This window comes from Malaclemys terrapin, chromosome 21 (assembly GCF_027887155.1).
Source record: "Malaclemys terrapin pileata isolate rMalTer1 chromosome 21, rMalTer1.hap1, whole genome shotgun sequence".
In the NCBI taxonomy this organism is placed as follows: domain Eukaryota; kingdom Metazoa; phylum Chordata; order Testudines; family Emydidae; genus Malaclemys; species Malaclemys terrapin.
This window is the reverse complement of record NC_071525.1, coordinates 11697698-11722663: the sequence shown is the minus strand read 5'-3', so window position 1 is coordinate 11722663 and position 24966 is coordinate 11697698. Positions and strand designations below refer to the sequence as shown.

General features: G+C 61.9%; 1 protein-coding gene across 3 annotated transcripts in view; it reads left to right on the top strand.

Moving 5' to 3' along the window:
* The window catches only part of IGSF9 (immunoglobulin superfamily member 9), a 62343-nt gene extending 45591 nt beyond the window's left edge, over window positions 1-16752 (top strand). For 2 of the 3 annotated variants that reach the window (XM_054010970.1, XM_054010971.1), the window contains exons 12-20: window positions 349-499; window positions 1408-1531; window positions 1882-2057; window positions 3217-3467; window positions 4302-4386; window positions 4620-4854; window positions 6246-7763; window positions 12577-12722; window positions 16052-16752. In XM_054010970.1, the coding sequence (XP_053866945.1) occupies window positions 349-499; window positions 1408-1531; window positions 1882-2057; window positions 3217-3467; window positions 4302-4386; window positions 4620-4854; window positions 6246-7763; window positions 12577-12722; window positions 16052-16281 (2916 nt within the window). In that variant the 3' untranslated portion in view covers window positions 16282-16752. Of the gene's footprint in view, window positions 1-348; window positions 500-1407; window positions 1532-1881; window positions 2058-3216; window positions 3468-4301; window positions 4387-4619; window positions 4855-5834; window positions 5881-6245; window positions 7764-12576; window positions 12723-16051 lie in introns of all 3 variants that reach the window. The other variant, XM_054010972.1, reaches the window with a different exon arrangement.
* The last annotated feature ends 8214 nt before the right edge of the window (window positions 16753-24966 follow it).

Here is a 24966-nt window from a genome sequence, read left to right as displayed (position 1 = left end):
AGATGAATGCGGCCCTGCACTGGTGTGGTGGGAAGCAAGCTCAGCTTGGTCGCTGGCTGGATTGCTGCCTAGAGACTCTCCTTAGCCCCAATCTATGCTTGTGGCCCCCCTTTTCTCCCCAAGCTGCACTCACCCAGCCCGGCGCCACCCTATCTCCCCCCCCCCAATCTGTGCACGCCTGCCGCCCGGCCCCCCACGGCCCCCGGTCTGCACGGGCTGGGCCCTGCCCCCCTCAAATTTGTGCTCACAGCCCAGCCCACTTTAGTCTCTTCCCCCGTGGTAGACAATGGCAGTGGTGGGGGAGGGCTGGGCTGCCGGTGTCAGTGTGGCTCTGCCTTTGCTCTGCAGCTGGGAACAACAGGGAGGAGCGATGCCCAGGTGGATGGGAACAGCAGCCTCGTCTTCCGGCCACTGGTTAAGGAGCAGCATGGAGCCTGGGAGTGCACGGTCAGCAACCAGGTGGCCCGGATCAGCACCACCACCTCCGTCTACGTGCTGGGTGAGTTGGGCTATGCCAGCCCCACCACCAGCTGCCCATGGTGGGTGGGAGGCCTGATCCAGGGCCGCTGGGCTCTGAGGAGGGAGCTCTGTGTGTGTATGTATGGGGGGATGCATTGGCAGTGTGTCTATGGGTCTCAGGGTGGGGAAGGGTGGTTGTGTGTGTGGGGGGGAATGGGGCTCAGGTTGGGGCTGGGCAGCTCTGTGTGTGTGTGTGTGTGTGTGTATGAGGCTTGGGGTGGGGGTGGGTGATTGTATGTGTATGGGGTTCGGGGTGGAGGTGGGCGGCTGTGTGTGTGTGTATGAGGCTTGGGGTGGGGGTGGGTGGTTGTGTGTGTATGGGGTTCGGGGTGGAGGTGGGCGGCTGTGTGTCTGAGGCTCGGGGTGGGGTGAGTGCTTGTGTGTGTATGGGGTTCGGGGTGGAGGGGCGGCTGTGTGTGGTGGGGCGGGGGGGGGCTGAGCTGCTGTGTGTCTGTGTATGGGACTCAGGGTGGGGGGTTTGTGCCTGCTGAGTGGTGTGTGTGCACTGGCTGTGCATGGGAATGCCTGGCGGAGTGTATATGAGACGAACACCCAATCTCCACATCCCAGACCCCGTATCGCTCTGGAATCCATGTTGGATTTGGCCTGTGCCCAGCTCCATTGGGCACTGCCAGGGACCCTGCAGTGTGAGGCCAGTGTGCCCAGGTGACCAGCATTCCAGCCACTCCCCCGAGCACAGCAACTGCCCATTGGGAGCCCACAGATGCAGGTGCCTCCCCTGTGGATGGTGCCTGCCCATTTCATCTGTGGGGAGGGGCGTTCGTGCTGGCCAGGTGCCCCCGGCAGCTCCCAGCCAGCGCCTGAGCCCTGGGAGGGGCAGATCAGAGATGGCCCCTGACTCACTCCCCACCCGACTGTCTCCACCAGGCACCAGCCCTCACGCTGTCACCAACGTCTCGGTGCTGCCACTGCTCCTGGCAGCCAACGTCTCCTGGCAGCCGGGGTTCGACGGGGGATACTTCCAGAGGTTCAGCGTCTGGTACACGCCACTGTGAGTCCCATGCCGGGCAGGGCTCTCAAGTCCCAGGGGCACCCCCTGTCTACCAGCTCTGGAAGTGGGCTGGCGCGGCCACGGGGGCACAGCCTATGGCCCAGGCTAGCCCTGGGTGTGAGCGCGGGATCCCTGCCCCATGCAAGACAGACACAACACGGGGAATTCCCAGCTCTCAGCACAGGTGGAGGCTGTGTCCCTGTGCCCTCCTGAGGGGTGAATGGGGGGGCTCTCAGGCACAGGCCCTCACTGAGGGGGGCGTATGGGGAGGGTGTGTGTGTGGGCGGGGGGGGGGGGGGGGGGGGTTGGGCCCCAGTGCTGGCTCCAGCTCACCTACTCTGTCTCCTTAGGGTGAAGCACCTGAACCGGCCCCATCATGACTGGGTGTCGCTGACGGTGCCTGTGGGGGCTGGGTACCTCCTGGTGGAGAACCTGCAGCCGGCCACTGGCTACCAGTTCAGCGTCCTGTCCCAGAACAAGCTGGGCAGCGGCCCCTTCAGTGAGATCGTCACCTCCTTCCCCCTGGGTGAGAGAGCCTCTGGCACCCCCTCCCCCTGAGTACCACCCCCCCACCAGCAGCTGGGAACTGAGCTTACCTCTTCCCCCGCCTGCACCCCTGAGAACTGGGCCCTCCATGCCAGCTGTGGGAATGGCCCCACCACCGCCAGCACTCTAGAGAACTACCCCGCCACCAGTCCCGGGAATGGCTCCCCCACTGCCAGCACCCTGGGAATGTCCCACCCACTGCCCACACCTCTGAGAACCAGGCTCCCCTCTCTCCACCTGCCAGCCCCAGGAATGGCCCCCCACCACCGCCAGCAACCCTGAGAATCAGCCCCACCACCACCAACCCCGGCAATGGGCCCCCACCAGCAGCACTCCCCCCCCCTTAGAGAACGGGGCTCCCCACTGCCCGCACCTCTGAGAACTGCCCCTCCCGAGCCCCGGGAATGGCACCCCCACTGCCAGCGGCCTAGAGAACCGCCCTCCACCCCAGCCCCAGGAATGCCCCTCCCCCCGCCAGCACTCCCTCCCTTCAAGAATGGGGCTCCCCCCCACCAGCCCTGGGAATGGCTCTCCCACTGCCAGCACCCTGCCTCCTGGAAATATTATCCTCTACCTTCCCCCAGTCTCTGGGAACAGCTCCCCTACACCTGGGAACAGCTCCTCCACCTACAAGAGGGACCTCACCTGTAGGGCTACCCTCACCTTTGCCGGCCCCTCAGAAGGGGCATTCCCAATGGCCACCTTTTGGAAGGAATCCCCACCCACTGAACTCCTGGGAAAGGAACCCCCACCCTTCAAGTGATGCCTGGAAACCCCCCGGGCTCTGGGGCTGCCCCTTCCCATGTCCCCTCCCCAGAGCTGGTCCCACCCTCTCCCCCTGGGAGGTTCCAATCATGAAGGGAGGAACATACTTCCCAGCCACCCACCCGAGCTCACATGCCCTGAGTGGCTGCCCTGGGGCTCCCCCCAGCACGCCGCTGAATGGCTGGCTCTCCCCCATTCTCCCCCCAAAAGGCTGCCTGGGGCTGCTCCTCTCCCTGAATGGCTGCTCTGGGACTCACCCCCACCCTAAGTGGCTGCCTGGGGCTCTCCCCAGCCCCCCGAATGGCTGCCCTGGGGCTTCCCGACTCCCCAAATGGCTGCCTGGTTCTTTTCCTCAGTGTCTCCTTTCCCTTCAGGTTTCCCGACGACCGAGGTGCCTCCCGAGCTGCCCACCACAGCCACACACGTCTTTCTGTCCCCCCCACAGTCCCTGACGGCCAATGAGACATCGCGCGGGGTCCTGCTGCAGTGGGAGCCCCCGTTGCAGTTCTCCGTGGCCCTGACAGGCTACATGCTGGAGTTACGGCAGGACCAGGGCGGCTGGGAGGGGCTGGATGGCTCCATCCCCAGCACGAAGACCCAGGTCCTGGTGCCAGGACTCATCAAGGTTGGCAGGGGGACGGGGGTTGAAATGCCAACCTCTGGGTCTTGTATTGGATGTTTCTGCACCAGGTCTCCGCCTGCTGCTGCCGAGATTGGCAGCCCGAGCCCCTGGCACTGAGCTGTGAAGGATGCAGCCCTAGGCTCGAGGAGCAGCCCCTCCCTGGCTGGGTGGCGCTAATGGCACGCTGGGCACACCTCATGGCCCCTCATTAGCGCTGTGCTGATGTACCCACCCCCGGCTGGCTTTGTGGAGTTTGGAGACCCCCGCCAGGCGGGACCCCCGGGTGGGGAGTGGAGAGTGGCTCTGCACAAGCAGGGGGCTGGCAGCCCATGGGACGAACAGTGGCTCCAGGCTGGTGCCTGATGCTCCTTCAGGGTGGGAAGCCCTGGGCCTTGGCTCACAGGGTGCACTACGGAGCCTGTGCCCTGGTGCTGCAGGCTTCTGAGTCTCGGGACAGCAGCAAACCCCAGAAGGGCTAGATGGGCCCAAACAGCCTGGTCGGGCACAGGCCAAGGTGCATCATGGAAGTGTTCTCTTGCCCAGCAGTCCACTGGGGGTGGAAATGGGGTTCTGCTCTGCTCCAGCGCTGGCCCCTTGGTGGTGAGTACTGCGTGGATGGTTCTGGCCGGAAGGGGCTCTGCTTGTCACCAGGTGTCACTGCACCTTTCAGAGGTGCTTTGAGACAGGGTGCATCTGATGCTGGGATGGAAACCCTCAGCTCGCTGCACACATGGCTGCGGGTCCTGTGGCAGAAGCTGCCTCTGGTCTGCGCCCCACGTCATGGGGGAGAGCCGGCAGGTGCTGGCCGTAACGCTAACGCAGCCTCTGCTCTCCCAGGACGCCTGCTACGAGTTCCGCCTGGTGGCCTTTGCCGGGATCTACATGAGCGACCCCAGCAACACCGTGAACGTCTCCACGGCAGGTAAAGCTCTTTGCTGCCCCGGACAGCCAGCCACACCCTGGCAGGACCCTGGGTCTCCTTGGGGTGCAGGGGAGGGGACCTGTACTGCCACATCTCCTGTGCTGCCCCCTCCACGCACCCAAGCCAGGCCAGCCTGGGTGTGACAGGGACAGGAATGGAACTGGCCATTGTGCCCAAGCAGAGGGCCCCTCCCCGCAGGAAGGTAAGTGTCTATGGGCTGGTTTCCCCCTAAGGGAGAAGCACGGTATCCCCTCGCCCTGCTGGCTGTCTGAGGCCTCTCCCCATCACCTTGCCCAGGTATGGAGGTGTATCCATCCCGCACTCAGTTGCCGGAGCTCCTGCCGCAGCCTGTTCTGGCTGGTGTCATCGGGGGCATCTGCTTCCTCAGCGTGGCTGTGATCTTCAGCACCATGGTAGCCTGCATCATGAACCGCCGGCGTGCCGCCCGCCTCCAGAAACGCAGGCAAGGTAGGGACCCAGCCCTGGCATGGGCACGCAGCTGCCGAGGCCGGGAGCACAGCAAGGGGATGGGATCTTCGCTGGGCGGCCCGGAAACACAATGGAGGATGGAGTGAGGTCTCTCAGTGGGGTCAGGGGTCATTCCCTACATGGGGTAAGGGGTTGTAGCCCAGGTGGGGGGCACAGGAGGTTGTAACCCAGGTTGGGTGACAGCCCCCTCTGGGTTGGTTGGGTGGGAAGAGCCCAGAGGAGCGGGGAGCTGAGGTCAGGCTGGCATGGGACATTCAGAATCCCAGGACTATTGCAGCCAGAGGGTGAGTTCAAAGTGGTTCAGTTAACTGGGTGCCCTGTTGGTGGGGCTGCTCTGACTTTGGTTTGACCCAGGCTAGTGCAGGTTCGCTACAGCCAACATAGGAACCAACATAGGCTAAAAAGCAACCAGCCACCGTGGTGAGCCACAGTCCCCGGGGGCTGCCCCTAGGTCACTGAACTCCCAGGGTTACACCAGTGCCACTTTCCCCGGTCGACAAGGCCTGGGAAAGATGAAGGCCCCTTGATCCCAGCCTCTCTACCCCTCCCTTCATCTGCTGCTTGCTCCTGGAGGAGCAAAACCTGCCCAGGGCATGTCCCCTGCTGGGAATGGGGCTGTGGGGAAGGGGAGCTGAGAAGCGCAACACCATTAGGTCAAGGCACTGTCAGGGTCAGCGGGGTGGGAAATGGAACATGGGGCCTTTCCTTTCTAGGGAGCACCGATTCTGATCCGGCCCCAGGGCAATAGGGACTATAACCCATCCCCCGATGGCTGTCTGGTGGCCCCAGGCACTGGTGGGTTTCATGCCGTTTGTCACAAGCAGGTGATCACCCCCACAACCCATGGGGGCCCTCAGGGCTCAGCTGGGGGTCAGGGGTGGGCATGGGCCACTGCAGTCTCCTCATCTCACGTTGAGTTGCTCGCCATGTGATCCCCTTGTGTTCTCATGACCTTCCAGATCCACCAATCGTCTTCTCCCCCAACAAGAAGCTTCCACCTCCGCAGTAAGTCGCACCATTCCACGACATCTTCCTGTCTCACCATGCTCCCTGTGCCATTCTGTTCTCCTTGCTTTCCCCATTCGCTCCCCGCTGGCTCAGGGTGGGGCTTCGAGTGGGAGGGAGGGAGGCTGGGTCCTGGCTGCTGGGGTGGGGCTGTGGGAAACGGGCCACCCCTCCACTGGCCATGCTCTGGTGTGGGGCTAGCTCCCCAGCGTGTACTTTGACCCTTCCCTCTCAGGGTGGGCGGTTATCCTCAGTTCTTAGAGTGAATGTGCAGGCCAGGTTGGATGGGGGGAACAAGTAGGCAGGGGCTGCCCCGTGGCATGAGGCAGGGGGATCCCCCCATTAATTCCTCTCTTTCTCTGCAGAAATTCTCACAGCTCTGGTAGCCCGGACAGCGCCATAAAGCTGAAGCTGCAGGCCTCCCCGTATCAGAGCTTGCGCCGGACCCTGCTGTGGGGGGAGAAGGCTGGCACCAGTCTGGGCCTCACCATCGCTGGTGGCCCTAGGAGCAGCTCCAAGTACATGGTGTACGAAAGCCACATTGGGGATACGATGCCCCTGGAGCGCATCTGCCGAGGCCCCGATGGGCGCTTTGTGGTGGAGACGGACAGGCTGCCCCGGGAGGCCTCCCTCTGCACCCTTGAGAAGGAGCTGTTCCCCGAGCTCCTGCAGCAGGATCCCTCCCCCACCCCGCCTGAGCCCAGCCCGCCAGCACCCTACCTGCAGGTGTACGCTCCCCCAGAGGCAGAGGAGCCTGTCTGGAAGAGGGGAGTGCCGCTGCGGCCCAAGGCCACAGGCCAGGCCCGCAGAGAAGCCAGATCCTCTGGCTACCGCCAGGGACGCTACTTCAGCTACTGCAGCAGCCCCACGGATGAAGCCAAGCCCTTGTGCAGCATCAACCTCAGCCCTGTGGCCTCCTCAATGCCGCTGCCCCTCAGCACGGTGGAGGAGCCGCGGGACGGCATGTGTTGCGAGGGGCACTGCCAGAGCACTGTCAGCACGCTGCGCAACTCCCCAGGCCCTGGGGGCTCCCCCGTGCTCAGCAGGCTGTTGAGCGCCCCAGCTCTGGCCAGCCCCAAGCCACTGGGCTCTGGGTCTCCGAGCAGCCGGCAGAGAGCCAGCTCCTCGGCCCAGAGTGGGATCCTCCAGTACCTGAGCCTGCCTTTCTTCAAGGAGATGAGCGTGGATGGGGACTGGCCACCCCAAGAGGAGCCCTGCGAGCTCCAGCCCCTGGGCAGCACAGAGCCCACCCTGCTGCGGGAGGAGGGTCCCATGCAGAGCACGGAGGGAGCGGCCTGCCTGGACTACATGGACACGCGTGGCACTGCAGAGTCTCCTCTGGAGCAAGCGCCCAGCAAGGCTCTCCTCAAACCACCAGAGCCACAGATGGGCCCTGCCAAGGCTGCCCTGCCTGGGAGCACGGTGTGGCCAGGCTACCTTGGCCCCAGCTCCGACCCGCTCCTGGCCAAGGAGCAGGCCCCCTGGGGCCGGGGGCCATCGCCCACGGACAGCAGTAGGACCGAGCTGATGTACACAGCCATCTCCTCAGAGTCCAACTGGGCCTTGAGCCTGCCAGGGCAGCCGCTGCCTGCAGAGCTGCTGGAAGCTCAGGTGCCTGAGAAGCACCAGGCCCCGGGGACCCTCTGCCTGCAGGGGCCACCTGCTGAGAAGCTGCTGCGGGGCAGCCTGACCAGCCAGAGTAGCGGCCGGGGCAGCGTGTCCTTCATGAGACCCCCCTCGTTGGCACTGTCATTAGGGGGCACCTACCTCAGCTCCCCCCTAGGGGAAACAGCGGGCTGGCAAAGCGAAAGCGAGTCCCGGGGCTCCACGGCAGAGGAGGGCAGGCCAAGGAAGGAGCTGATCGTCGCCACTGTCAGCAAGAGGTGAGCCGCATGGGTTGGGATGTGGGGGGGGGAAGAAACCCCAGGACTCCTGGGTTCTATTCTGCTGACTCATGCGGTGACAGGGGGATAATAACCCCAGGGCCTGCTTTGCAGCGTGGATGCTGAGAGCCCAGGGCAGTGGCTATGGGGAGCTATCCGAGGGAACCCCAAATCTGGCATTACCAGCCTGGAAACCAGCTGCACTTATCCACCCAGACCCCGAACACCCTCAGCTCTGCCCTGTCCTGGCTCCTGGGGAGAACGAGGGATGAAAAGCCCTTCTCTGTGTAATGGAATCAGGGATTGTAAAGTGCCCCCCTTGGCACTGCCAAATGCAGGGGCTGGAGATGGACCTAAGCTGCTATGAGCAGAGTTTCCACTGGCCTCTCCCCTCTTGTGAGTGATTCTTTTCTTCCTGATGTTCACATGAGCCGATGCCCAGCTGCTAGGCTGTTGTCCCCTGTGGCATGGAAGGGTGAGGGAGGTCCATGCTGCCATTGGCTTTGTTCTGGAGCAGGGCGTGGGAGCCTGCCACACTCCTGCAGAGAGCAACAGACAGTGCTGGTGGTTGGTCCATGGGGTGAAGAGGGAGCTGAAAGGCTGTGAAATTCCTGGAGACCTGGCATGGGGCAGTCTGCCCTAGACACTAAAAATCGTGGACTGGGCAGAGATACTGGATTGATGGCTTATTACAACGATTTGTTTCCCGCTAAGAACTCCCCTATCCCCAGCTGCTTTCCCCCGCACCTTCCTTTCCTCCCTAGGCTTGAGGGCGGGTAATGAGCCACTTCACCTTGAATGATCCCTTGATGTGTGTTAACCACTTATGCTAAACTCTCTGGTCCCCCCTTGTATTTTGCAGTGACGCTGGGGGTACCTCTCCCAGCCCTGTGTAGCTCGAAAGCTTGTCTCTCTCACTAACAGAAGTTGGTCCAATAAAAGCTATTACCTCACCCCCCAGATCTCTTGAACATCCCCAGAACAACCAGTTAGAGAGGCCTGGGGGGCAGCATAAGACCCGGGAGGGTAAGAGCCATCAGCCTGCAGCGTGGCCAGACAGACTGATGCTGGTTCTTAAAGTAGTTTCATGTCTGAGCTCCAGAATCTCTTCATCACTATGGGAAATGTCTGAGCCTCCTGGCTACCAAGAGCCCTCAGGCTGGCCACAAGGTGTAACTGGCACTGTTGCTCTGCAGGCCACCTGGACCGATCGCTCTGAGAGCAGGGGGACTGTTCTAGCTGCCTCAAGGTGGTGTTGACCCTGAACCCTAACAATGGCACGTCACTGCTGATTGCTTTAGCAGCAGCCCTCTGTTAGGGTGCATTCCCGAGACTGCTGAACGCAGTGTCAGATACCCAGCTGGGAGCAGCTTGTCAGTGTCTGGGATCGCGGGGAGGGGACTAAGGAATTCAAATGTCCCTCCCCTGAAATCTCCAGGCCTCTTTGTCCTGATCCAAGCAGGTGAGGAAAGGAGAGGCTCTTCCCTTCCCCCCACCAGAGCTTCTGAAACCACTTCCCAAGCCCTCCAGCCCCCTCCCCCCACCCCCCAGCGGCTTTGCAGTTCTGGGGCTGGACATGGCCCAGCCCGCACCATGGGAGATGTACTGGGCCAGGAGAGCGAGCGGGAGGGAGCTCTGGGCGTCCTGGCTGCATGTCAGGACGTGCTTGTGGAGCTGGCACATGCCCAGACCCCGGGGCTGACGCCGTCCTAGCAGCCAGCTTCATTGCGGGCCTCACTGGGTGTGTCAGGGGAAGCCCCTCAGCAAATGGAGCAGAGCTTATATCCATGCCCTGCACGCCACCCCCTAGCACCGGTCCCCTGGCAGACCATGGCCTGCTCCCGCACAGCCAGCTCCCACCAATGCTGGAGGTCATGGGGTGTGCAGGCCTGTGCTGCCCCTGGCCTGGATTGTCACCAGAGCATCTGTCACCCCCCAGTGGCCACTGTGTCAGCTGCTGCTGTGTGCCTAGCTTGCTCTAGGCTCCTGTCTTGTGCTACGGTTGCAGGGGAGCGGGTCAGGTCTGGCCCAGGACGCGCCAGGCCAGGCCAGGCCAGCGGTGGCACCGGGCTCAGGGACACTGTGCGGCCCCGTTTGGGATGTGTAATGGGATCATCCCTGAGCACCTTCTCGTGACCAGAGGTGGCTCTACAGCCCCTGCCACAGCTTTCCCCTTTTTCAGGGCTCCTCAAACCCAACTCAAGCCAAAGGAAATTAAAATATTTCCCATTAGGCTCCACTTGACTCAGTCCTCAGCTGTGTCCTGGCCCTCCAGTGTGTCTCTCCCTTAGCTGGGGGGTTCCCAGAGCTGGGCACAATTCAGTGTCTCTGCAGGAGCCGGACGGGCTCCCTGCAGCCACTGCTGCAAGCCAGCTCCAGCTCTTCTGGCTCCTGACCATCCCCCTCGCTGCAGCACCTGCTGCTCTCTGCTCACCCAGGTGCCCCTCCTTTGGGAACGGGGGCTGGCTAGCCACAAGCCTCCAGCCCTGCAGGGGGGGCACTCCACGCCCGGCTCACTCCCCCAGGGCGCTGTGAGGGGGGGGCACTCTGCGCCTGGCTCGGCTTGCTCCCCCAGGGCGCTGTGAGGGGGGGGCACTCTGCACCTGGCTCGGCTTGCTCCCCCAGGGCGCTGTGTGGGTGGGGGGCACTCTGCACCCGGCTCGCCTCACTCCCCCAAGGCGCTGTGTGGGTGGGGGGCACTCTGCACCCGGCTCGGCTCACTCCCCCAAGGCGCTGTGTGGGTGGGGGGCACTCTGCACCCGGCTCGGCTCACTCCCCCAAGGCGCTGTGTGGGTGGGGGGCACTATGCACCCGGCTCGGCTCACTCCCCCAAGGCGCTGTGTGGGTGGGGGGTGCATTCCACACCCGGCTTGGCTCACTCCCCCAGGGCGCTGTGAGGGTGGGGGGCACTCCACGCCCGGCTCGGCTCGTTCCCCCTGGGCACTGTGCTTCCAGTTGTCGAGTGTTATGGGCTCAGGCTCATCCCGGATGCCCGGGGTTTTGTGGCTCAGTGGCAGATCTAGCTGTGGGACGGTGAGTGACCCCTGTGTGGCCCACGGAGCAGCATGTGCACCCCATGGGGAAGGGAGGCTAGAGATGACCCCAGCAGCCCAGGCAGAGTCACCGCCCCAGCCCTGGGGCTCTGCTGTGTAGCCTTGTGCTGTTGCTGACGCCAGCGCACAGGAAGGCCCATCTCTCCCATGCTGGGGGGGATGCTCGGTCACTGGCCTGGGGACCCGAGCAGCAGGGAGAGTCCAGCCCAGTGAGCTGGGAGGAAGTGAGGAAGATGGTGGGCTACATCACAGAGCCCAGGTCAAGCCCAGCGGCAGGCTGTGCTTCTTGAGCCTGTCCATGAGGTGTTGCCCTGGGCCCAAGCCATGCCCTGGGTCTGGGATGGATGGGGCATTGGGACCTCGCTCCCATCCTGCACCGCATGGCCCCACCCTGCTGGACCCAGGGGTGGCCAGTCCCTGGGGGCCTGCTGGGTGCAATGCCAGGCCCAGGGCCCTGGAGTTGGAAGGTCGCTTGCCACCCCCTGTGGGAAGCGTGAAGCTTCCCTGGGACAGAGAATCACAGAAGATTAGGGTTGGAAGGGACCTCAGGAGGTCATCTAGTCCAACCCCCTGCTCAAAGCAGGACCAATTCCCAACTAAATCATCCCAGCCAGGGCTTTGTCAAGCTGGGCCTTAAAAACCATCAAACGATGGAGATTCCACCAATCTCCCTAGGTAACCCATTCCAGTGCTTCACCACCCTCCTAGTGAAATAGTGTTTCCTAATATCCAACCTAGACCTCCCCCACTGCAACTTGAGACCATTGCTCCTTGTTCTGTCATCTGGTACCACTGAGAATAGTCTAGATCCATTCTCTTTGGAACCCCCCTTCAGTTGAAGGCTGCTATCAAATCCCCCCTCTTCTCTTCTGAAGCCTAAATAATCCCAGTTCCCTCAGCCTCTCCTTGTAAGTCATGTGCCCCGGCCCCCTAATCATTTTCATTGCCCTCCACTGGACTCTCCAATTTGTCCACAGCCTTTCTGTAGTGGGGGGGCCAAAACTGGACACACTACTCCAGATGTGGCCTCACCAGTGCTGAATAGAGGGGAATAATCACTTCCCTCGATCTGCTGGCAATACCCCTACTTATACAGCCCAATATGCCGTTACCTTTCTTGGCAACAAGGGCACACTGCTGACTCATATCCAGCTTCTCATTCACTGTAATCCCCAGGTCCTTTTCTGCAGAACTGCTGCTTAGCTAGTTGGTCCCCAGCCTGTAGTGGTGCCTGGGATTCTTCTGTCCTAAGTGCAGGACTCTGCACTTATCCTGGTTGAACCTCATCAGACTTTTTTTGGCCCAATCCTCCAATTTGTCTAGGTCACTCTGGACCCTATCCCTACCCTCCAGCATATCTACCTCTTCCCCCAGCTTAGTGTCATCTCCTACTAGGGTCACACCCTGTGTCCTGACAGCCTCAGACAGAGCATTCGCAACCTCAGCCTGCCCCCTCCTACCTCCACCAGCAGCCAGCCCCATGTCAACATCCTCTCGGGTCTCCCTTCACCCTGTGCTGGGCATGGCACTGGGGCAGTGTCCCCCCTGCTCTCGTCTCCCTGACACTGAGCATGGCAGTGGGGCAGCCAGCCCTGTGTGTTAGCATCCCCCCTGCTTCCCCCCGCCCCAGTGGTGCTGGGGATGGCAGTGGGGCAGCCAGCCCCCCTGCTCTCCCTTTTACCCCTGCCGCCCCAGCACTGAGCATTGTCCCACATCAGTGCCCCAGCTCCTAACACCCGCTTTTGCTCTCTGCCTGGCAGGAGGAACACGTCTGTGGATGAGAATTACGAGTGGGACTCGGAGTTTGCGCTGGAGTCAGACATCCTGGATGCTCTGCAGCTGTACCGCAGCGGGGATCCCAAGAGACCTGTCTCCACCATCGCCGTGCAGGAGCTGGAGCGGCAGAGTGAGTGAGCAGGGCCTCGGGCGTTGCCATGCGGGGCTGCAGGGTGCTCCTGCCCAGAGTCCTGCCCCCCAAGCCCTCCCTGCTGTTCCAGGTCCCTAACTCTCTGCCCTGGACTCCTGTACAGGGGCATGAGGGTGTGAGTATAAACAGCTGCCCGATCCTACTCCAGAGGTGGCTGCATCTCCATATGGGAGGTGAGCAGAGTCTGTATTGTGTTTTGGGATCCAAGGGGTTGACACAAGCCCTCCCCTCCAGGATGAGGCATGCAGAGAAACAGAAAGTTACAGCATGGTCCATCTTGGCCAGCACAGAGACCTCTGACCCCTCTTTAGTCCCAGCCCAGGAGCCCACACTTAACAGCTCCATCAGGCCTTTGTTCTCCAGCTGGTCACACCTGGCTGGCTTCCTGCAGAGGGTGGGCCATCCATGGTCGTTAGTTGCTAGGTGCCAAATGTCCAGGCAGTGGGAGAGGCCATTGTCTTCTCAGTCTCTCCATGGGCATTGGGCCCCAGGCCCCACACAGCCAGGCATCAGTCACACCTGGATCTCTGCCAAGTAAGTAGAGACCTGTCAGCTGAACAACCCTTTCCCACTTCCTAGTTAACCATGCACCACCTAGGGGAAATTGAGGCACATACAATATTAATACAAACTATTACAAAAAATTCCCACTCTGCCCCAGGGCTGGCTTCAGACCAAGCCTCCAATGTCCCTGCTCCAGGCCTAGCAGTGGGGCAGCTGGGCACAGTGTTGTATTCCCACCCCACCACACCACACTGGAGGCCACCAGGCCCAGTCTAGCTCCTCCCCATCCCCTGCTGGAGTCAGAGCCCCTCAACCCCACAGGGCTGCTGTTTGGTGCTGCTCAATCCCAGCCAGGGACCAGGCTCACCAGCTGTTACTCCGAACTGGGAGCCCCCATGTGAGCCATGCTGAGCCAGTCCCAGCCAGGAGCCCCCGTGGGTGGGCCCGTGTGAGCCGTGCTGAGCCAGTCCCAGCCAGGAGCTCCCGTGGGCGGGCCCATGTGAGCCGTGCTGAGCCAGTCCCAGCCAGGAGCCCCCGTGGGCGGGCCCATGTGAGCCGTGCTGAGCCAGTCCCAGCCAGGAGCCCCCGTGGGCAGGCCCGTGTGAGCCGTGCTGAGCCAGTCCCAGCCAGGAGCCCCCGTGGGCGGGCCCGTGTGAGCCGTGCTGAGCCGGTGCCAGCTGGGAGCCCCCGTGGGCGGGCCCATGTGAGCCATGCTGAGCCAGTCCCAGCCAGGAGCCCCCGTGGGCGGGCCCGTGTGAGCTGTGCTAAGCCAGTCCCAGCCGGGAGCCCCCGTGGGCGGGCCCGTGTGAGCCGTGCTAAGCCAGTCCCAGCCGGGAGCCCCCGTGGGCGGGCCCGTGTGAGCTGTGCTAAGCCAGTCCCAGCCGGGAGCCCCCGTGGGCGGGCCCGTGTGAGCTGTGCTAAGCCAGTCCCAGACGGGAGCCCCCGTGGGCCAGCCCGTGTGAGCCGTGCTAAGACGGTGCCAGCTGGGAGCCCCCGTGGGCAGGCCCGTGTGAGCCATGCTGAGCCAATCCCAGCCAGGAGCCCCCGTGGGCGGGCCCGTGTGAGCTGTGCTGAGCCGGTCTCAGCCGGGAGTCCCCATGGGCGGGCCCGTGTGAGCTGTGCTAAGCCGGTGCCAGCCGGGAGCCCCCATGGGCGGGCCCATGTGAGCTGTGCTGAGCCAGTCCCACCCAGGAGCTCCCGTGGGCCAGCCCGTGTGAGCCATGCTGAGCCAGTCCCAGCCAGGAGCCCCTGTGGGTGGGCCCGTGTGATCCGTGCTGAGCCGGTCCCAGCCAGGAGCCCCCGTGGGTGGGCCCGTGTGAGCTGTGCTGAGCCGGTCCCAGCCAGGAGCCCCTGTGGGTGGGCCCGTGTGATCCGTGCTGAGCCGGTCCCAGCCAGGAGCCCCCGTGGGCGGGCCCGTGTGAGCCGTGCTGAGCCGGTGCCAGCTGGGAGCCCCCGTGGGCGGGCCCCTGTGAGCCATGCTGAGCCAGTCCCAGCCAGGAGCCCCCGTGGGCGGGCCTGTGTGAGCCGTGCTAAGCCAGTCCCAGCCGGGAGCCCCCGTGGGCGGGCCCGTGTGAGCTGTGCTAAGCCAGTCCCAGCCGGGAGCCCCCGTGGGCGGGCCCGTGTGAGCGGTGATGAGCCGGTCCCAGCCAGGAGCCCCTGTGGGTGGGCCCGTGTGATCCGTGCTGAGCCGGTCCCAGCCAGGAGCCCCCGTGGGCGGGCCCGTGTGAGCCGTGCTGAGCCGGTGCCAGCTGGGAGCCCCCGTGGGCGGGCCCCTGTGAGCCATGCTGAGCCAGTCCCAGCCAGGAGCCCCCGTGGGCGGGCCTGTGTGAGCCGTGCTAAGCCAGTCCCAGCCGGGAGCCCCCGTGGGCGGGCCCGTGTGAGCTGTGCTAAGCCAGTCCCAGCCGGGAGCCCCCGTGGGCGGGCCCGTGTGAGCTGTGCTAAGCCAGTCCCAGACGGGAGCCCCCGTGGGCCAGCCCGTGTGAGCCGTGCTAAGACGGTGCCAGCTGGGAGCCCCCGTGGGCAGGCCCGTGTGAGCCATGCTGAGCCAGTCCCAGCCAGGAGCCCCCGTGGGCGGGCCCGTGTGAGCTGTGCTGAGCCGGTCTGAGCCGGGAGCCCCAGTGGGCGGGCCTGTGTGAGCCATGCTGAGCCAGTCCCAGCCGGGAGCCCCCGTGGGCGGGCCCGTGTGAGCTGTGCTGAGCCGGTCTCAGCCGGGAGTCCCCATGGGCGGGCCCGTGTGAGCTGTGCTAAGCCGGTGCCAGCCGGGAGCCCCCATGGGCGGGCCCATGTGAGCTGTGCTGAGCCAGTCCCACCCAGGAGCTCCCGTGGGCCAGCCCGTGTGAGCCATGCTGAGCCAGTCCCAGCCAGGAGCTCCCATGGGCGGGCCCGTGTGAGCCATGCTGAGCCGGTCCCAGCCGGGAGCCCCCGTGGGCGGGCCCGTGTGAGCCATGCTGAGCCGGTCCCAGCCGGGAGCCCCTGTGGGTGGGCCCGTGTGATCCGTGCTGAGCCGGTCCCAGCCAGGAGCCCCCGTGGGTGGGCCCGTGTGAGCTGTGCTGAGCCGGTCCCAGCCAGGAGCCCCTGTGGGTGGGCCCGTGTGATCCGTGCTGAGCCGGTCCCAGCCAGGAGCCCCCGTGGGCGGGCCCGTGTGATCCGTGCTGAGCCGGTCCCAGCCAGGAGTAATTCTTTGCTTCCCTTCCCCCAGCTCTGGAGCAGCCTCCTGGGGAGCACGGTGAGGGAGGGCAGGACTGGGGTGGGGGGTACTTTCTGCCCTCCCTTCCGTTGACACTGTCCCCTTTGCTGGCTTGCAGGTGCCAAAGCTCCCGGTGACGGCAGTGGCTCCCCGGGGAACTCCAAGTCAGTGGATGCCCTGGAGGCGTCGGGCTCACCGCAGCCCCTTGCCAGCCCAGAGGCTCGCTGCGTGGCCCTGAGGGAGGAGTTCCTGGCATACCGGCGCCGCAGGGAGGTTGCCCAGCGACGCAGGCAGAGGATGAGCAGCCACGGCTACGATGAGCGCTTTGAGCAGGCCACGCTTCTGTGAGAGGACACACCCCCACTCTCCAGCACAGCCTGGTGTGGTTGGGCTGGCAAAGAGTCTGCCGGGTGCCAGGGCATCCCTGCAGCGCCCCGGCTGGGCAGAAGCCACACCCCACCATGGGCTCATCAGCGCACCGGGGACAGGACTCAGGAGGCCCCTGCAGTGGCTGGTCTGCCAGGCTGTCCTAGGGCCTGTGATGGGGGGAGCCTATGCCTGGCACTCAGCCTGCCAGGTGCGGTTAGGCCTGGTCAGCCCTTCATACAGCACCTGGTTGGCCAGCTGTGGGGACCGAGCTGAGCCCAGGCTCCGTGCCCACAGACAGCACTTGCCACAGGCTGCTTGTCCTTTCCTGCTGGCCCCAGGCGCTCCCATGGGCCAGGCCAGGGAGCACAGGGAGTGGGCCAAGGGATCCTTGCAGGGGATGGGCGGAGGACAGAGGCATTTGTAACGGAATAAAAAAAGAATTGCACAGACTTTAGCCCCCATGTGAGTGACAGACCACGTCAGAAGGGGAGACAGGGGCCAATGCTAGGCAAGGGAGTCTCCACCCCATCTGCCAACTCCCCCCACTCCCCGGCTCTGCAGAATGCCCTGCCCCGTCTTCCGCCGTCGCCCCGCGCCCACCCCCATCTCCTGCCCCCTGGCCCTGCAGAGCGCCCTCCCCAATCTGACCCAGGCACACACTTGGTATCAAGCCACTTTTTCTTGCAGGTGTGGCCTGTGGTTGCTTGGTCCTGCGGCAGGCCCCGATCTAGTTGGCACTGCACCGAGTGCAGGAGGCACTATGGCCCCCCACGGCCAGCCTGGCGCTGATGGATGACCTTAGACCCTCCTGCCTTTGCCAGCTGTGCCATGCCTGATGCTGCCGGGGGGCCCTAGGCTCCTGCATGGTGCTGGGATGATGAGAACCGATGGCAGTGCAAGGCCCAGGCTCCCTGGCCATCAGCCTCACTCCTGGCCTGAGGCTGTGCCCACCGCAACCCTCCTGGGCTAGGTAATGTGCTGGCCAGGGGCCACGCAGCCTTTCACCTCCAGCTCCCTGCTGCTTCCAGCCGCTCTGGCTCCGGCTTGTCTCTGGTTGGCAGGCGCCCCCCTCCCCTGTGGCACTAGCTGCTGCAGGCCCTGTGGGCAGAGGGGCAGCAGGCGGCTGCGTAGCCCCCAGAGCCTGGCCGCGTGAAATCCAGCGAGGCGGCTACTGCAGCAGCCAGCAGGGCTGTTGGGGTGATCGCTGGCCAACACCCAAGTGAGGGGCAGGGCTGTGGTGCAGCCCCTGCCGTGGGGGCACAGGGGCTACAGCCGGCTCCGGAGCAGCGCCTGGCACGGGCAGGAGTAACAGAGGCCACGCCTGGCTGCCGGGCGGATGGGCTGCACTTCCTCTTTCCCCAAATTTGGCCAGGCTCAGGCAGTCACTTGACTGGGGGAGGGGCTGGGTCTGGGCACTCCAGAGACAAACTAAAACCCTGCCCCATGGACCCCTCCCTTCCCCATTCCGGCTGCCTCCCTCAGCCCTGCCCTATGGACTCCTCCCCCATGTTGGGTGCCTCCCCCATCCTGCCCCACAGACCCCTCCCCCATGCTGGCTACCTCCCCTGCCCCATGGACCCCTCCCTCCCCCACACTGGCTGCCTCCCCTGGCCCTGCCCATGGACCTCTCCCTCTCCCACACCGACTGCCTCCCTCAGCCTTGCCCCATGGACCTCTCCCCCATGCTGGGTGCCTCCCCCAGTTCTGCCCCACAGACCCCCTCCCTCCCCCACCTCAGCTGCCCCCCTCAGCCCTGCCCTACGAACTCCTCCCTCCCCCATGCCAGCTTCCTCCTTTGGCCCTGCCCCACACAACCCTCCCCCATGCCGGGTGCCTCTCTTGGCCTTCCCCTCCATGGCCCCTTCCCCACAAACTCCCTTGTAGCATAGACCCCCTCCAAACTCCTCCACCCCATGTGCCAGCCCTGTCCGGGCACCACAGACCTCCCACCTCTGCCCTGCACCATGCGCCTCTCTCTGCCCTGCTCCCTCCACACACACCATGGACCCCTCCCCGTCCCATCTCCGCCCCTGCCCCATGGTGCTCCCCAAGCCCCCCTCCCCCGCATTACATCTCTGCACCATGAACTCTGCATGGCATCCCTCTGTCCCCCCTACCCACTACCAACCCCTCCCTAGCATCCCTGCCCCAAAGCCCCACTCCTGCCCCATCCATCTCACACTCCTCCCCCAATACCCCTCTGCCCCTCCCCCATACCAGACTCTTCCTTGCAGCTCCCCCTGCCCAGCCCCCACTTCCTTTGCTCCCACTGCCCTGGGATCCTGCCCCCCTCCTCCCCCCCTCCCCCACTGAGCCAGGACAGGAGCAGCATGAGGGTCCCTGGGGGAAGAGGTGGTTTGGGGTGAATGAACTCAGGCAGCCCTGTCTGTCCCCCCAGAATGCCACCTCCTGTGGGCACTGCTCAGGCCCTGGTGCTGCTGTTGCTGGGTTTGTAGCTGCCCCAGAGCTTGCTGCCTGCAAAGACCTCATGGGCGAGCGCCTTCCCCGCCCCAGGGGTGACCGGGGGGGGGGGTGCTTGGCCCTGCTCCATGCTGCTGTCCAGCATACACTGGGCAAGGACTCTGCCAGGCTGCAGGCACCAGGGGACAAAGGGCACCCATCACCATGTGATCAGGGAACTGCTCCCTGGCACATCCTCACGGAGGTTGGGAGCTGCTGTGCCAACCCAGCCCACAGGGCCCAGGATGCCATGGGAGGGGAGCAGGGGGTTGCCCTGGCTGCTGGGACAGTGGACCCAGGGGAGCAACAAGCCTCCATGGGTGGGAGTTGGACTCCACCACCCCCAGCTCCCATAGGCTGCTCCCTGGCAGCACAGGCTGGACACATCCTCTGGGAGGGGGGCTGTCTCTGCTCCCTCCACTCCCCCCGCACAGAGGGGCCTGCTGGCAGGGGCATCAGACAAACTCAGCATCTCCCATGGAAGGGCACGAGCATGAGCTGCCTGGGCATGAGTCTCTGGCCACCCTAGCGTCATGTGCCCTGGGGTGCGGGCACCCCCCACGTCATTGCCTGCTCAGCTGGGCTGGGGGGCAGGGCCGGGGGAGCGTATACCCAGCCATTGCTCTCGCTCTATCCCCACACTGCCCACTCCTGTCAGACACAAGCCCCAGTGCTCACCACAGCATGAGCGTCCCCAAGCCCCTGCAGCTGCCTCAGCACCTGGGACCTGTTCACAACTGCCGCTCCGTGGGGCTGCCTTCCCTCAATACCAGGGCACCTGGGGGGCTCCATGGGGCTAACCCAAACTGCCCCCAATGCCAGGGCACCTGGTGGGACTCCATGGGGCTGCCTGCCCCCAATACCAGGGCATCAAGGAGGGTTCTTGGGGGGCTGACCCAAGCTGCCCTCAATGCTAGGGCACCTGGGAGGACTCCATAGGGCTGCCTGCCCCCAATGCCAGGGCACCAGTTGGAGTCTGGGCAGAGCTCAGGAGATGGTCATACCAGTCCCTCTGGCCTTGAATCTAAGGTGATTCCCCCCCATCACCACGTGTGGCCCTGGTGGGGGCAGCGATAGGAAGGGGGCTGAGGGGGATGGGGGCAGAGAAGAGATGGGTTGAAGGAGAAGAGAAGGGGGGGCTTCTGTGGCTATTAGCACTGTTGATCAGGAAGGGGGGTGCTGGTGTGATGGCCAAAGGGAAAGGAGTTGGACCCCTCCCCGCCTTGGGAAGGGGGGGAAGCAGTCCAGGCAGTGGAGATAACACCTGCAGTTTTACATGGGCATTTAAGGTTGAATTCTGGCCCTGAAATCTTCCCTGCAAACAAAGACGGCGGCTGCCCCCAAAGGCTCGAGTTGTGCCAGAGCTGGGGATGGCCGCGGGCATTCGGCTCTCAGGTACCGGCAGCACCTGCCTGGAAACTCTCCGAGCACCAGTGACTGCACCAGGAAGCCAGTAACCCAGTGACTGGACACTGGGCACCTGGGCCAGCCCTGCCTGAGCTCAGCCATGGGGCAGGGGTGGCAGCAGGGCCTTGGAGTGGCTGGGCTGAGCAACAATTGGATTGTGCCCAAGTAATTCTTTTCATTTTTAAAACTTTTTTACAACCTCTACTATCGTATTCACCTTTTCCACCTCCCCTCCTTCAGCCCTGCCAATGCACATCAGCCCCCTCCTACCTCAGGCCTGGCATCCCTTTAAACACCCTCCAGCCAGACCCTCAGTCCCCTGCCACTCCAGCCCTGGGTTTCCCCCCAGCTCTGCAAAGATTCCTCAGTCTGGAGCCTTGCACCCCGCTCCCCCATCCTCAACCTCTCTGCTGATGCCCCCCAAACCCTTGTTGATCTGCTAGTTCATGCCTGCACCACTCTGCAGGCCTCCACCTTGCCACCTTCACAGGATGTCCCAGCCTGGGGCTGTGCAGGCGTCTCCTCCTCTTGGAGCAGGACAGCATATCAGGACTCGGGCCTAGACTTGAAACACTGCAGCACTTCAGTGAAAACAATCCTACACCGTTGGGAGAAGGTCTCCCATTAGCACTGTGGCTATTAACCTTTCCAGGCTACTAGCCCCCTTTCAGGAGTCTGATTTGTCTTGCATCCCCCAAGTTTCACCTCACTTAAGATCTATTTGCTTACAAAATCAGACGTAGAAATACAACCCCTGCAACCCCCAGGCTGAAAAACTATCTAGATGAGTTGGGGAACTCCAAGGTCTTCCAGGGGTACCCCAGGGAGAAAGATATCCCGGTTGAGAACCACTCTGCGAGAGGCAGTAACTCTGTTGACAGGAGAAGCCCTGTGGATTTTTCACACCCCTGAGCAAAGATACGAGTTTATAGTGCAGACCTGGTCTTACAGGGAAACCACATTAGTTGTAGCCATATGAGCCAGTGTGCTTGGGTGGCTAGAGCAGGTGCTGGGAATCAGGACGCCTGGGTCCTGGCCCCAGTTCTGTGACCTTGGCTAAGTCCATGACCCCAAAGCACTCAAACAGGTGTCCTTCTAAGAGGTCTGTTTTGTAGAAGAGCTGAGTTAGCCCATCCCAGAAGATGGGGCATCTGCTCCCCCTCCACACCCCATTTCCAAATGGATCCTGCTGCCATTCAGGTATCCCTTGGAGCTGGCTGCCCACTTTGTGCCTGGGGCTCCCAGGGCTCAGCCCCAAAGCTGGATCCCTGGCTGACCCCCAACCTGCCTGGCCAGCTGCTCTCTGCCTCCTTCAGCTTCCCCTGCCACTGATAGTCCCCAGCTGGGCTCTGGCTGGGATGCTCAGGACCCCAAGCCACTGTCACACGGGAGCCAACTCAGCCCAATGCATCTAGGGCTCCCACCCTGGTGTACTGAAGGAACAGGTCCCCCCAACTCGCTTCCTCCTGGGATGGAGCCTGCAGTGATGGCCACAGCCACATTGTTGCCATAGAAATGCCTGCTCCCCCCCCCCCCCTCCCCAAACGTCTGGGATCAAACAGCAGGAGAGGGTGGGAGCATGGCAGTGGGAGTGGAGCAGGAGGTTCTTTCCTTTCCAGCAGAGCATGAATGGTGCTCCGAGTAGGGGTCCCCCATTGACCCAACCCCCAGAACCAGCCCCCAAGGGAACACAACCCAAACAGGGAGCAGAGCCAGAGGAGCTCCCTAAGGGGTAGGACATGGATGGTGCTCAGATGCCACAGCTACATCTGCTCTGCTGACTCAGGCTCACAGGGCTTATGCTACGGGGCTAAGAAGATCAGTGTAGACGTGCCCACTCGGGCTGGAGCCTGGCCTCTGAAACCTGGCAAGGGGGAGGGTCTCAGAGCCTGGGCTCCAGCCCGAGCCCAAACGTCTACAGTGCTATTTTCATCCCTGGAGCGTGAGTGCCACATGCCCAAGTCTCTGAGACTCACTGCCACGGGGGGGGTGGGGTGTGTGTGTGTGTGTGTGTGTGTGTGTGTGTGTGTGTGTGTGTGTGTGTGTGTGTGTGTGTGTGTGTGTGTGTGTGTGTGTGTGTGTGTGTGCACTGTCTAGACATGCGTAGCAATGGGCCGCAGGAGAGACCCTCGGGGTTAGTGTCACAAACTGACACAGGCATCGCGGTGGCTAACACTGGGTGCCCTGCCACCGAGGGGAATCTTCACTCCCTTTACCTGCACAAAGTTTGCTGTTACTCACACACTCTAGGACATCCCACCTCTACCTAGTTCCTAGGGCTCAAGACATAACCCAGTTAATTTAGGCACCCCCCAGCCTTACCTCATTCCTAGGGCTCCAGACGAAAGGCACCTAACTTTATCCGTCATGGGCTCTGGGTAAACCCCTTTTCCCTGTGGACTCAGCTTAATCTTTTGCAGGTTTACAGGGTCTTTTACCAGTGAAAGAGCCTTACACAGTAATATACTACATAACCTCTATTTATTAACAATCACCAAAACAGACTGCACACACTACACATACAGTGCTCACCACTCCCAATAAGACACATGAACTTTTCTTGATGGTCAGTCAGGATCAGGTCCATCTGGGGGACTCCAGTTTCTGCACGGTGTCATTGGCAGAGTGTTGAGGTCTGGCAGCTCTGATCTTGGGGCTGTGTCCTAGAGTTGGTTCCCAAGAACTTCTTTTTAGACCCCAGTTGATATAGTGAAACTTGAGTCCTGCTTAGCTGTACCTTAACCAATCATTTTACTAACATTTTACTAACCGATCCTAACACAGTGTAACATAATTCTCTAACCAATCATACCCCACCACCTTAATTGATTTACACCTAGCAAAATTAATTATGTAACAGACAGAAACAATCAAAGAACCAGACAGAGACCATACAGATAAACAATAGGGAAGTGGGGACCATAAAGACAAACCAATAAAGAAATGAGGATTTCACAACCACAACTCTTGATAAGTGATTTTTTGCCAGACAGATGCTGTCAAACTACATTTTCTTTAACCATCTTAAGATCTGTTTCTTTATCTGGTGATAGTGGTGCCATTAGGAAGGAGATCCTGTCTTAACAACCTGATATTACAGTGTTTTCATGTCATTTAGATGGAATATGAGGATGTGATTTCCTGCTTCTTAGCTAATGGCTGCTGCTCTCTTAATATGGTTACAGGAAAACGCCTGATCTTTATGCCCTGGCCACCCAGGCTTCCCCTACAAAGCACAGGGAGAGAGACTTGGATGTTCAACAATGGGATCCTCAAAAGCCAGCCACTGGGAGGTGCTCTTGAGAAGGGTGTGACCTAAGCTTTACCCCTCAAAGGGAGGCAGGTGCTGAGGATCTCAGCTGTGAGCCTGCCCCTGGGGGTAGGCACCTTAGCCTTCGTCTGCAAGAACAGGGACCACAAAGAGGCTGTAACCTTACCTTTACCTGGTGGTTAGAGCCTTCACCTGGATTGTGGGAGCGCCAGGAGCAATCGCCCCCTCCCTGTGGGCCGTAGCAAAGGGATTGAGTTCGGATCCCCCACCTCTCTGCACAGTGCCCTAGTCGCTGAGCTAGGGGATATTCAGATATGGGGCTCTGGCGGTCGCTCCTATTGGAGTTGTGCCATGTCTTAGAAAGACTTGAACGTGCATTGGGCCAGTGAGAGAGAAGAGACCTGTTGTGCAGGCACTCACCTGGGATGGAGGAGATGCGGGGTCTAGTCCTCCTGCTCCAATGCATGCTTAATTATTTAGACACAGCGGAAAAGAGCTGTAAGAGACCCACCCCAGAATACTCCATCATTTGGAGGGTCGCTCCAAACGGAAATCTCTTCTCCACAGGAGGCAGAGGCAGGCATTGAACCTGGGCCACCCACAGACCAATGCCTCACCCCTGGTACAGGGAGGCTCCTCCTCAGACTGATCTGGTGTGGGTTCATGCATGCTCTGAGCATGCTGTGTCAGCCCTGCAGGTGAGATAGGCATGAACTAAGTGCCCAGGCAGCTGCCCCAGAGCAGAGTGGTTTCTTTAACAGCTGATACTTCAAAGGGCTTAAAATCCTGCAGAAAAGGACCTGCGGATTACAGTGGATGAGAAGCTGGATATGAATCAGCAGTGTGCTCTTGTTGCCAAGAAGGCCAACGGCATATTGGGCTGTATTAGTAGGAGCATTGCTAGCAGATCGAGGGGCATGATTATTCCCCTCTATTCGGCACTGGTGAGGCCACTCCTGAAGTATTGCATCTAGTTTTGGGCCCCCCACTCAGAAGGGATGTGGACAAATTGGAAAGAGTCCAGCAGAGGGCAACGAAAATGATTAGGGGGCCGAGGCACATGACTTACGAGATGAGGCTGAGGGAACTGAGGTTATTTAGGCTGCAGAAGAGAAGAGTGAGGAGGGATTTGATAGCAGCCTTCAACTACCTGAAGGGGGGTTCCGACGAGGATGGAGCTCGGCTGTTCTCAGTGATGGCAGATGACAGAACAAGGAGCAATGGTCTCAAGTTGCAGTGCAGGAGGTCTAGGTTGGATATTAGGAAACACTGTTTCACTAGGAGGGTGGTGAAGCACTGGAAGGGGTTCCCTAGGGCAGTGGTGGAATCTCCATCCTTAGAGGCTTTTAAGGCCTGGCTTGACAAAGCCCTGGCTAGGATGATTTAATTGGGGTTGGTCCTGCTTTGAGCAGGAGGTTGGACTAGATGACCTCCTGAGGTCTCTTCCAACCCTAATATTCTCTGATTTTATAATTCCACATGCCTACACAGATTTGAAAATCACTGGGTCTCATCAACTCCAGGCA